We start from the raw sequence: 12,928 nt of genomic DNA, 5'->3' as shown, positions 1-12,928 counted from the left end.
GAAATATGACTTCCTGTTCCTAGAACGTGGTCTCGTTTTTGAGACTGAGGCCCGGTTCCCCCGAGAGCAGCTGAGAAAGCTGCCGCAGCTCAGTTACCCCTGCGGTGACTGGTGCTCTTGAAGGGGCTTCACGTTGAGGGCGTCTCTCCCCGACCCCTCCTCCCCGGCCCACGCCAGCACCAGGGTCTGAGGAATGCTCGGACGTCCTCATGTGCCTGTGCTGACACCAGAGAGGGCTCCCTGGGCCTGAGGCACATGCCTGCTCTGTGCTGGCCCTCGGCACATCTGACACCCAGCGCTACTCTCCAGCCCCAGGACCCTGCAGCTGACTGGCTGTAGCCCCCACCCCCACCTGGCTCTCGGCATCCTCTCCGGGGGCTCGCTGCCCTTCCACCCCTCACAGCCCACCCTGTGGCCCGCCCCTAAGATGCAGAGCGACGCACAGGCCCCCTCTCTCCAGTCCCTGCTGCGTCACCAGCCCCGTCTGGGGGTCAGGCGAGGGAGAGGCCCCACTACACCTATGTTGCCTTTGCTTTCTGTCCAGGCTCTCCTGCTGCAAGAGCCTCTGCGCTCTCGTGGGGTGGACGAGGGCAGAGCGTGAGATGCCAGTTCTGCCTGGTCACGTCCACTTCCTGGGTCACCGTAGGACCCACGTCTGCGGTCACTGACCTCAAAGCTAAGCAGTTGCCTTCCTTGCCTTCCTGGTCCTGTTCTGACTTGGGCCAAACACTGACCCTCCCGCCTCCAGCGGGCGATGGCCGTGGGGGAGCAGGGTAGTGTCTCCTGGTAGCACCCTGCCCCTCTGCGGTAGTCAAAAGGGACAGAAGAACGTGAAGGGATTCGGGCTTGGCCGTGTCTCCTGGAACATACATTCTGTGGAGGGCCGTGAATGCTGGCACGTGGAGTGTGCCCAGCACAGAATAGGTGCTCGGGGAACGTTCGAGAACACGACTGAACGGCTGAATACGCTGAGAGGCACCTGCCGCTCTCCGAAGTATTTCCTTCTAGTCTCTCCTTTTGCCAGTATATGTATACAATGTAATATTGTGCTGAAAACACATAGATCATGCTGAAAACAACACTAAGATCATGCTGAAAACAGTCTTGAGCCCTGCTTTTTTCTTTTTTAACGTGTGTAAAGCCCTTAGCAGCATTCCACTCAATATGAGCTAGCTTTTAGCAATGCTGTCAGTCTTACGTGTTGACTTATTATGAGCATCTTTCCAGGTCTTTCAAAAGCCCTCGGGCCTCTCTTCCGGGGGCTGCACTCTGTAGAGTTTCTTTGCTTCTCTAGTGTCTATGCTGCCCCCCATTTGTGCACGTCTGAGTTGTGGCTGGCGGCATGCCGTCTCCGGTGAGGTTGCGATGATGCCCCCTGGGTGTACGGCCTTGTTGGGCTCTGCCTTTGGCCTAGCTTTCCAAGGGAGGCTGCAGGGTCGAGGGCCCCATGGACCCCAGGGTGGAAGGAAGTCCTGTAGCAGCTTCCTGTGAGCTCAGGGGCCAGGCCGCAGCTGCTGGCCGTTGGCGCTCCTTCCCGCCGCTTCTGGGAGTCTCCATCGGGGCCAGCTGGGGTGGATGGCAAGAGCAGCTCCCGTGTGCAAGGTCCTGCCCCAGCCCCACCCAGGCTCCAGGGCCAGGACTTCCTGCTCACTAGAGTGGGCGGCCAGGGGTACAGGATGAGGAGCAGGAGGCCCTCCCTCCTTGTGGATGCAGTTAGTGAACCATCGGCAGGATGAGGACCGCGCCCATCCTGGCCCCACAGGCTCTGGCCTCTGGCCCTGTTTTCTCCCACTCGCCTTTGCTCCACCCTGGGAGATTGGGAGCCTGACCCATTTTGCAGAGGAGGAGAGTGAGGCTTGCAGAGGTGAAGAATGTGAGCTGATATTGCCACTGAGGAGCGTGGTGGCCAACAGCCCAGAGTCTGGAGCAGGCTGGGTTTGAGCCCTGCTCTGTCCTGTTGCCGTGGTGTTGCCCTGGGCACGTCTGTGGGTTGGAGGTGACAGCCGTACCTGCCTGGTGGGGTGTGAGGATAAATGAGTTAATAAGTGCAGTGGGCCTGAGCATCGAATGGACGTCAGATGGTGAACTTGGGATGCAGGTTGGCTGTTACTATTACTCTCATTGTGGCTGCTATTGTTAGGAGTCCGCTTGGCATCTTGATTGGACCCTAGATTTTGGCATCAGGCAGACCTGGCTTCCAGCTGCCCTGCTGACTCTGTGTGACCTTGAGCAAGGCTGTGCCCCTCTTTGAGCTTACTTCCCTCCTCTGTCTGGGGAGGCTAGTGACCCTCACCCCACAGGGCTTGTGTGAGGGCTGAGTGAAGAGAAATCCCTACACTGGACCAGTGTAGAGGGTAGAGAACAAAACCCGGAGCCTTCCAGGGAAGCCCCTGACAGCCCCTGCCCCCTTCCCCAGGGGACAGCCCTCTCAGAGCTGAGAGGCTGGTCCTGCAGAAAGGGTCTGTGGAGCCCATCTGTTTGATCTTTCTTGTCTTACAGGTTGCCTGTGGATCCTATGGGTCACGCACACACTTGTCACCCGCATGCTTGCTTCTCTGAGCTTTTGTCAGAGATATTTATCCATACCTCCTTGTGTGTTTGTGTGTCTATGTACCTGTGTGTGTGCCTGTGCACATGCATGTGCTTGGCCGTGCCCCTGTTTCTGTGAATTTGCACAGGAAGTGTGAGCATGTCTGTGCAGTTTCCGGGGGCCGTTTGTGGCTGTGCATCTTGGAGTCTGTATTTGCGAGTGACAGGTCTTGTACCTCCATCCAACAATATGTGTGGAGCGCCTGCTCTGTGCCAGGCACTCTGCTGTGTGCTGGGGACACCTCAGGGCCGAGAGAGACACACCCTCCTGGAGCTCATGTTGAAGAGGGGGGGGTGGGAACAGAACAGACATACGAAGTGTCTTAGGCATGTTTCCCTGGAGGACAAGCAGTGAATGCAGTGGGATGGGAGGGAGGTGATGGGGGAGGAGGACCAGTGCAGAGTGGTGAGGGAAGGCGTGCTGCAGGGTTGACCCTGGGCTGAGACCTGACAGATGAGAAGGAGCCAGCCATGGGAACATGTGGGGAAGTGTTCCAGCAGTGGGAATAATATGTGCAAAGACCCTGAGGTGGGGTAACCGTCAGGGGCAGCCCACCGGGGTCGAGCGGGACTGCAGCCAGGTGGAAGGAGAGGTGCTCAGAGAAGGGCAGAGAGGCTGAGTACTGTAGGGCTTGGAGTCCAGGGAGGGCCTTGGGTTTTCTTTTCTGGGAGGGAGTGTGGGAAGCCCTCAGAGGACATGACAGAAGATGATTTACATTTTAAAGCAAGGTCCCCGGCTGCTGGGTGGAGGGGACGGGATAGGGGTGTGCATGGTGCAGGGTGACCTGTGAACTGTGTTCTCACGGTCAGGACAAGCTGCTCCGAAACCCAGGCCTCCAGGGTGGGCTGGAGTGGTTCAGACCAGGGTCTCCAGCCGTGAGGGTTCCCTCACATCACCTGCTCTCCTCCCTGCAGACCTGGATGAGTGCGCACTGGGCACCCACAACTGTTCCGAGGCCGAGACCTGCTATAACATCCAGGGTGGCTTCCGCTGCCTGCGCTTTGAGTGTCCCCCCAACTACGTGCGAGTCTCAGAAACGTGAGTGCCCCACCTGGCCTCGGGCCGGGACCCTGCACCCATCCCAGGCTGCCCAGAGAGGCCAAGTGAGCGGTGGCCCCTGCCTCTACCACCTCCTGCACTTCACAGGCCTGCTGCCAGGTGTGTGGTCAAACTGACCACAGATGGTGCACAAGAAGCACCTTGCGGGAAGTCTGGAGTGGAGAGAAGGAAGGGAGGAAGACGCGCAGAAACTCTCAGTCTCTCTCTCTCTCTCTCAGTCTCTCTCTCTCTCTCTCAGTCTCTCTCTCTCTCTCTCTCTCTCTCTCTCTCACACACACACACACACACACACACACACACACACGTTATCTACTGCTGTGCAACACACCGTCCCAACACTTAGCACCTTACCATGGCAAACAGGTACGATCTCACACAGTCTTGGAGGGACAGGACCCCAGGAGCAGCTTAGCTGAGTGGTCCTGGCTCAGGGTCTCACAGGTCCGGCTGCCCACCCACGTGGCTCTGGGCAGGAGGTCTCTCAGCTCCTCACCGCATGGGCCTTGCCATGGTGCTGCTTGTGACATGGCTCCTCCCAGCTTGGATCATTGAGAGAGTGAGTGACAGTCCTTCATAACCTAATCTTGGAAGTGACATACCATCACCTCTGCCCCTGGGTGCACAGTCCAGCACTGCTGGGGGGATCCCTGGGGCAGGGGTGAGTGCCACACAAGGTGTGACACCAGGAGGCAGGACACGGGGGCCGTCTTGCAGGCCGGTGACCACACTCCCTGTTGATGCTTCTTGGCATTTTGCCGTGTTTCCTGTCCTTTCTTTACTAAACGTACATTTTCTTAAAGTACTGTTGTTTTTTCTATAATACAGTTGTTTCCCACTTTACTTTGTAAGGTATTTTCTGGATTTAAATTTTTATCATCGCAAAAGTGATACATGCTTGTAAAAATATTCAGACAATAAAAGCACGCAAAGCAAAAGTTCTTGCCCTTCCCCCCAGACGAATCACAGGACCGCGACAGGCTGGGCTGGGTCTGTCTGCCCTCTCATCTGTGCGTAAAGCGCACACGGCTGTGGTGGCACAGGGACACGCACAGGTGTTCACAGCTTACTCTCTCTACTTTGCAGCTCTCTTTCACGTCCGTGCGTGAAGCCTGCCTCGTTTTAACGGCTGCACGGTATTTCCCAGCATGGACGTGTCCATAATTTATTTCCTGGCTGCCCTGATGGTTACTTGCCATTTTTCACTATTACACGCTGCCTGGGGAATGTCCATGTGCACGTGTGTTGGGACATTTGGGTGGGTATGTCTGGGTGACTCTGGGCAGGTGACCGCCCTTCTCTGGGTCTCAGCTGCCCCGTCTGCAACATGGGATGATAGTGGCGTCACCCTGGAGGATGGGTGTGAGCCTCAGATGAGTGAAAACTTGTGTGTTTGGCACAGTGCACGGCGTGGTATACGCGCAGCAGCAGTGCTACTTGTTGGGGGCGACCTTGTGTTGCCCTGGCCCCTATGTGGCTGGGTGCTGCGGGACACCATTCAGGGAACTCTGCCCAGATGATCTCTGGAGCTGCAGAGCCCTGGTGCCTGAGTGGTGTCCCATTTTGGAAGCAGTGAGCTTCCAGACAGTGATTTAATGATGGAGATGACAGTGGCTCAGAGGCCAAGAGGAGACCAGATTGTGGCTGTGCTTAGAAACTGAGGCCTGGGCCCACCGTGGGGTGTGGGGGAGGTTCTCTGGACATTGACATCTAGTGGGGCCAAGTCTCCATGCTTCCTCAGGAGCAGGCGTGACTCCGAGCTCCAGGTGGGCCAAGGGCCCTGATCCTTGGAGAGGCTTCCACCTGGGAAAGGGCAGGCCATCCCAAGTCAGAAGAGCAAATGGCTCAGAAGTAGAGTCAATTAATGGAAGAAAAGGAATTTGAAAACTAATTAAAACAATAAAAACACCATGGCCAGGGAATCCATGTAAATGGGCAGTGTGCCAGTAAAAAAAAAATGGAGGAAGGAAGGTAAGAAGGAGGGAGGAAGGCAGGGAAGGAGCACATGGGTGACTGAGAGCTGCGAACACACAGTGCCAGGCTGTGCTAAGCGCTGCGTGTTCACGTACTCACCCCATCCTCCCAATGAAACCACAAGGCTGTTAACCCAGCTTACAGATGAGGAAACTGAGGCCCAGAGACTACGGTGACTTAGCAGAGCCTGCCGGGCTACTGAGGGTAGAGCTGGCCGTTAGGCCTAGGCCAGCTGGCCTGCTGCTGAGGCCTGCGCCGCGTCTGGGATGGGCGATGTCGGCGGTGGGAGAGCGAGGGTGGGGGCCAGCCCGGCGCCTGCTGACCACGCCCCGTGCCTCTGCAGGAAGTGCGAGCGCGCCACGTGCCACGACTTCGTGGAGTGCCAGAACTCGCCGGCGCGCATCACCTACTACCAGCTCAGCTTCCAGACGGGCTTCCTCGTGCCGGCGCACATCTTCCGCATCAGCCCCGTGCCCGCCTTCGCGGGGGACACCATCGCCCTGACCATCACCAAGGGCAACGAGGAGGGCTACTTCGGCACGCGCAGGCTCAACGCCTACACGGGCGTCGTCTACCTGCAGCGGGCGGTGCGCGAGCCCCGGGACTTCGCCCTGGACGTGGAGATGAAGCTCTGGCGGCAGGGCTCCGTCACCACCTTCCTGGCCAAGATGCACATCTTCTTCACCGCCTTTGCCGTGTGAGGTGCCCGCCTGTCTCCCGGGGCTGCGCCCGTCGCGTCCCGGCGCCGCCGCCCGCACAGCGCTTTCCGCGGTCGCTCAACCCCGCGTGGGTGGGCCGGGGTATCCTGGCGGTTTTTACTCTAACTCTGTCAATTAACTTAATTTTGCTGACTCGGTTCCTGGGCCTCTCCTCCGCCCGGGCCCGCAGAGGGAGCTTGGCAGCCGGAGGTGTGTGGAAGCTTTCAGGGTCCCCGCGGGCGTCTTGTGCATGGCGTAGGAGGACCAAAGGCCGGACGGTGACCGAAGACTGGAAACACAGCGACCACGTTGGGGCTTTTGGACTCAACTGGATGACCTGACCCCAAAGTTAATATTCCATTTCATGTTCCACTGTGATTAGTTCTTTACTTTAAAAAAAAAATCATTTTATAGTTTTTTTGTTTAATTATGAAAGTAGTACACATACATTGCAAAAAATATTCAAATAGTGCAAAAGGGTTATTAAGTAAAAAAAGTGAAAAAAGAAAACCCTGTTACTTCTGCGAAGTGTGTGTGTCGCGGGTCCCAGCCTGGACGTGGGGGAGCTTTGCTGATTATGACCTCCCTTGATGTCTCACTCGGGCGCACCCCCTACACGGTGGGCGTGGGTGGATCGCAGTGTGAACAGAGGCTGGCTCTGGGATCCTTGCTGCTGCCGCTCCTACTTCTCCTCCTCCAGCCCCCTCCCCTCTCCCCTCCTCCTCCTTCCCCGGGATGTCAGCTGGTTTGTCTCTTTGGACGTACTCCAGGAACTCCAGTGCTGGGCCCTGCTGCTGAGGCCTGAAAACATCAGGTCACAGTGGACTTAGGCAGGAACCTGTAGGATGAGAGAATTCGTCTTTTCCTCTCGGCTGTGGGTTTCTGGGGCTTTGAAGCTGGGGCAAAGAAGGAGGGCTGGGGAAACTGAGGCCTGGGAGGGGAAGGGACATGCCCAAGGTTCACATGGGCATCCAGACCCAGGTCTGAGGCCCCCATGCGCACCCACTGTTGCCACTGCTCTCGTTTAGCTCTTTCTCGAAGCCAGTGGATTGCAGACTTCGAGCAGTGTGTGACCCCATGGGTCTTGAGTTAAATGTAGTGGATGGCAGCCAGCATTTAAAAAATGAAATAGACGGGCTGGTCCTGTGGCATAGTGGTTAAGTTTGGCGCTCTGCTTTGGTGGCCCAGGTTCGAGGGTTTAGATCCCAGGTGTGGACCTACACACTCATCAGCCATGCTGTAGCAGCGACCCACATACAAAATAGAGGAAGATTGGCACAGATGTTAGCTCAGGGTGAATCTTCTTCAGTGAAAAAAAAAAAAAGAAATAGAATAGACAGTGTTAGTCCTTCACCTGGTGAGGTGCAGACTTGTTTTCACAAACGAGTGCGTGTGTCTGTGTGTGCACGTACGTGTGTGCCACCAGCTCTTGCTAGTGATGTAAAATATATTTCTGCTGTGAGTGCTGGTCAGAAATGGAGAGCAGCAGGCCTCTTGGGGACTGGCAGATGCATGCCCTGTGTGGGGGATGTGGCTATACCTACCAGCTCCTACCACTGCTGCCTTCGGGGAGCCTGGGCCCTGTGGCAAAATGTTCTCATTCTTCAAGACACGTTCCCAAGCTACATTTTGATGTAAAATCTCCCAATTTTAAGATGTGATGGTTATTTAAAACTTGTAACAACAGGCGTGAACCAATCTCAAAATCTGCTGCCATAAGCCTGCCGTGGAGGGCCCAGTGAACAGGCTGCTGTGGCCTTTTCTTCCCTCCCCTCCCTGCTCACTGGCTCCATCCCCAGGCATGTGTGGCAGAAGCAAGGACTTGCTTCTCACTGGTCCAGCTATCTCTGTTCTTTCCATTTCTCTGGTTTTTAGGAAAACCAGAGCTGGCAGCTCTGTTGGGCATTATCACTTACTGGACAGGGAATTGACTTCTACTCAAGAGGCAAGTTAGGGACACGAGCGAGGGATGGGGGTAGCACCTGGCGGGCGGCAGCTGGCTCTGCTCCTGCACAGTCCTGGCTTCTCCCTGCAGCTCACGGGTTGCTCCCAGTGGGACCTTGGGCAAGTGACATCACTCCCTGGGTTCCATTTGCCTCATCGGTGGCTGGGGTGCCCACAGCTCTACCCTCAGGGCTGCAGTGCCGATAGAGTGAGCAACACGTATAAAGCTTCCAGCTTGGTGCCCGCTCGCCCAGAGGCTCTTGGAAAACAACAATTTTCCTTCTGGCCTTAGAGTTTCCAAGTTTCAGTGATTCTAGAATTCCATGCCGGCAAGGAGTCTGGCAAGCTACAGTTTGAGGGAACAGTTCCTACAAGACCGCCCTCACTTCAGACACCAGACACGAGCTTGGGGATCCCCAGGATGACCTTCACTTCCCACCAGCTGGCTGCACATTTGGAGTCCCCATGACCACCCTCAGGTATGTGAATTCACCTGAACGACTCAGGAAAGCGCTATGCTCGCGATTAGTTTTATTAAAACGAAAGAACACAAACTAAACTCATCTAAGGGAAGGGATGTGTAGGGCAGTCCAGGAGGGGTCCGAACGCCCGGCTTCTGTGTCTCAGGATGTGTTACTCTCCTGGTGTGATGGGTGACAGTTCACACAGTGTTGCCAACCAGGGAGCCTTGGGTGTGCAGCATTTTTATTGGAGCTTGGCCAGACTGCCAGCATGGCTGACCTTTAGTGTCCAGGCCCTCCTGGCGGTCAGAACTGATAGGGCATGTCCCGAAGCCCCTGCATAAATCACATTGTTAGACTGTCCAGTGTCTACTGTCCCAGACACACAGACACACCTCAGTCAAGGACATACCAGGGGCTGAGAGCTCACTTCCCAGCCCTGTCTCGAGGTAAGGTGAGTGCTAACCCCTGGCCTCTGGCTAAGGCTTTCTTAGAGCAGGGTGATCCTAGTTGGGTATCTGCATTTAGTATTACTTGTTTGACCTCCTGATCTACTGCTCTTTGAACCTTATGATAAACGTGTGCAGAACTATTTAGCATAGAAATGAACTAATGGTTAGCTGACTGCAGTTCTTTCTCAGGCTGGTCATTGCCTTTGGTGTTTCCTTCTGAGGAGGCTGTGAGCCAGTGTTCCAGCACACTTGGCCGTTGGTGTCAGTGTTATAACCTTACCAATAAGGGCAGTGCTAGTCCACATGGAGTAGGTAGGTGAAACCTGAAAATGAGCCTGGAGCCCCACGCAGTCATCAGCACTTCATCCAGCCCGTGTCTGCCGTGTGACGGAATGTCTCCCAGGGTGAGGCCACGCAGGTTGGCTGCTTCCATTTGACCTTGTCAGGTTCCCAAAGCAGGAGTGGGCTTGGCTTCGTCTGTTCAGGCATCTGGTATACTCGAGCTAAGAGACAGTATCATTTCTTCCTTCAAGCCTCTCTTGGGATATAAAGGTAATATTGGGTAAATGTAATATTGGATCTCCTGCATTGCATGCCCCTTTCATTCCTCTACCCTCAGCCACGATTCTCTTTCTCTCTATTTGGCTCCAATTCATGCATCTTTGGAAGGGACGTAAGCTGCGGTCACTGTCCTGGTCTGGATTGCAGGCAGCAATACTAGTCTTGCAAGTGCCTGCCCCTCAGCCCTCGCCCGTTCCTCTAGGGTAGGGTTACAGTTACAGACTAGTGGGCCATCTCAACAGTAGGCAGTACAGCTGCATCCACTGTCAACCCCGATTTTTCCAGATGGGGTGAAGGTACCATCCACCCCAGGCACCACCCACCCCATCAGGCCCTTGGAATTCTGACATCAAGGTATAAAAGTCTAGTTACAGTTTCTTGGCTTAGGAATCATCCTTGCTTCCCACACCACAGTCACAGCCTTGCTCCTGGGACCACTGCATCGGATGGGAAAAAAGAAAGTTGAGATGATGTGGGAAAAAAAGAAAAAAGTATAGTCATATCAGCATCCTCCTCCTGTGGGAAGAATTGCGTAGTCGTAACAGCTTCCCCCCAATTCCCCAGATCACCTGGAAAAGCAGAAGAATCTGTCCAGTGGGGACCCTCCCTTGACCCCCCTCATATTGAGTGTGAACACACTGTCAGGAAGGTGTGAAGGCCAGCCCTTCATGCCTTTGTCTCCCCCCTCCCCATTTTAGACAACCAGTGTTTCAATTGCCCATCCTAATTCTCTATCCAGCCGTTACTCCAAGGAGGGTATCTCTGCCCACTGTTGGACACTGTGGGCTGTACTGTGTGTTCCTTGGTCTGAAGAAATGTGATTCAGTGGTCAGATGGGCACACTCTCTCCTGTGCCCACACCCGTATCGTATCTTGAGCATTCCCATCTACCCTGAGGCTGGGTGTGCCAAGCCCATCCCAGAGTAAATGTCTCTTCTTGTCGGGACCCATTTGTAGCTTCCTGGGGCTTCCATAATCGGTGCCTCTTGCCAGCTGTGGGCAGGGCCTTCCTCCCAGGGAATCCACCCCATAGCCGTCTACGGTTTCTGTCTCTCTAGTTGACAGAAGAGTTCTTGTTGCCATCTTCTGCCTCAGACGGTTGAAAGGAGTATGTCTAGATTTAACCATCCCTGCACTGCTGTAGCCGCAACTGTCCACCCATTTCATGAACCCAGGTGGCCACCTCAAAGGAGCACACTGATGTTACTGCCCGAAAGGGGGTTCGTCTGCCCGCTGCAAGACATGCCAATAGTCAAGAGGCAAGGTGGTAGGAGAAAAAGGACTTTTTATTACAGCTTGCTAGCAAGAGGGAAGATGGCCAACTCATGTCCAAAAGAACCATCTTAAGGGGCACAAATCTTACAGCAGTTATACAGGCCGGTGGGTTGTTGGGGAGGGGGTTAGGAATGTTGACCTTCTGGCATTACAGACTGGGAGTGCCACACCAGATCTTTCAGCTGATGATGGCTATCAGCATAGACTCTCTGCTTGGGGTCATCACATTCCTAAGGAACTCAGAAGAACAAAGTTATCATCTTATCGCAGCTGGGAGGTACATGCACAAGCAGGGGTCGTAAGATCTACAGAGCAGTCAGATCTCCTGGTGGGTGCATATCCAGCTGGGTTAGTTTATCAGAGGTCATTCAAAGTTACAATAGAGCTTCTTTTCTACAACATGGCTTCCCTTATGTCAACCTTGTCTTGAGCCGGTATCACCGGCATACCTACTGACCAATTCCAGTCACTTTCTGATCTTGGTAGGGGGTTCTTCTGATGGTCATCAACATGTGTACCTCAAATCCCCATAGTAGTTTCCAAAGGATGTGCCCATATAGGCATCCCTTTAATAGGCCAGGTTTTTTTTGCCCTTCTGCCTGACCATATGGCCAGGCTGTTGGCCACCACCCATGAGTCAGTGAAAAACCAACATAGGTTTTTCATAGCATGCAATTCCTCCCACTGAGCTGATTTGTTTTTACCTCCTTCCATCAGGGGGGCAGCCTTTCCAACAGGATGTTGTCCATACACCTTGAAACTGCTGCCCAGAAACCAAACAGCTGTTTGTTAATCAAGAGCTTTTATAGGGTACCTCCCAAGTGACTGTAGGATCTGACAGCTCTTCAGGTAGACCCTCAGGTGATTCCAAAATTGGCCATAGGGGACAAATCTCCCTGCCTGTGATTATGCTGAGTACCACATAATATTCCCCTGGTAGCATATTCCTGCACCAACCATTTCCATGTTATCGTGGAACTCCTCTGGACACTGCCCTCCCCATTAGAGTGTCTCTCCGACATCACCCAAGACATTATGGGTATTTCAGGTTTCAAGATGACTTTATGGCCATCAGTCAGAAGGGCCGTCTCAATCAAAATCCAATATCCAAGCAATAATTGTCTCTCAAATGGAAAACTTCTGGTCCCAAATCCCAGTGGTCACTCCTGGGTGGTGCCCACAGACTTTTGCCATAAGCCCCAGTCTACATAAGGACTCGAGGGCTTCTTTTGAGCAGTGGATAGGAGCTAGCAGTGTTCCAGATGTGGAGTATATGTCCTCCAAAATCCAAACAAACTGACCAGATGCTTGTCTTGTAACATGTTTTGTCCACCAAGTATTTATTTAGCATATCCAATCAATATTGCCTGAAGGACAGATCTACATCCCTTCTGTTTTACAGCTAGGTAGGGGAAGTGCTCCCCAGTCACACAATGTCCATCCTCATAATAATTTCAGGTAAAGGCGATGTCACCACTTCACATAGAGTCTGTTCAAACATTCTAGTTTTCATCCAAACGGTCACCTTAATCCCATCAGCCATTGCATTTCTATATCCTGCCAATCTAACAGTAGCCCCATTAGGACTTCACCCACTCAAGGGTCACAGTGCATTGGGCTCCCATAAAAGGAGTCCCAGGAAAGTCTCTTCTGCAGCCCCTGGCCATTTTATCCATTCGTGTGCATATGGCTTTGAGTCCCCAGCCTTGGGTCAGCCTTGATTACATTTCTAGACCATTACCTCAGGCAATTCAAGGTCAGATTTCTCATTGTCATCTTAGGCCCTCCAGCTTTTTCAATTCCTCCAAACTGGAGTGAATGAGGCAGACTTTTTAAGGGTCTTCAATGTTGGGGGACCAGCAGGGGCTCCATTGGTCCACCCAACTTCTGAGATTGCTGTGTTAAGACCTTTGTTTT

The 12,928-nt window shown here is 53.9% G+C and overlaps 1 protein-coding gene across 5 annotated transcripts in view; it reads left to right on the top strand.

Annotated features, from left to right (window-relative positions):
- FBLN2 (fibulin 2) overlaps positions 1-6,821 on the top strand; it is an 89,407-nt gene extending 82,586 nt beyond the window's left edge. For all 5 annotated transcript variants that reach the window (XM_058566215.1, XM_058566225.1, XM_058566244.1 and 2 more), the window contains 2 exons: positions 3,505-3,628; positions 5,964-6,821. In XM_058566215.1, coding sequence (XP_058422198.1) covers positions 3,505-3,628; positions 5,964-6,321 — 482 coding nt within the window. In that variant the 3' untranslated portion in view covers positions 6,322-6,821. The remainder of the gene's footprint in view (positions 1-3,504; positions 3,629-5,963) is intronic.
- The last annotated feature ends 6,107 nt before the right edge of the window (positions 6,822-12,928 follow it).

The sequence above is a fragment of the Diceros bicornis genome, chromosome 2 (assembly GCF_020826845.1).
Source record: "Diceros bicornis minor isolate mBicDic1 chromosome 2, mDicBic1.mat.cur, whole genome shotgun sequence".
NCBI classification, from domain to species: Eukaryota; Metazoa; Chordata; class Mammalia; order Perissodactyla; family Rhinocerotidae; genus Diceros; species Diceros bicornis.
This window is presented reverse-complemented; position numbering and strand designations above follow the sequence as displayed.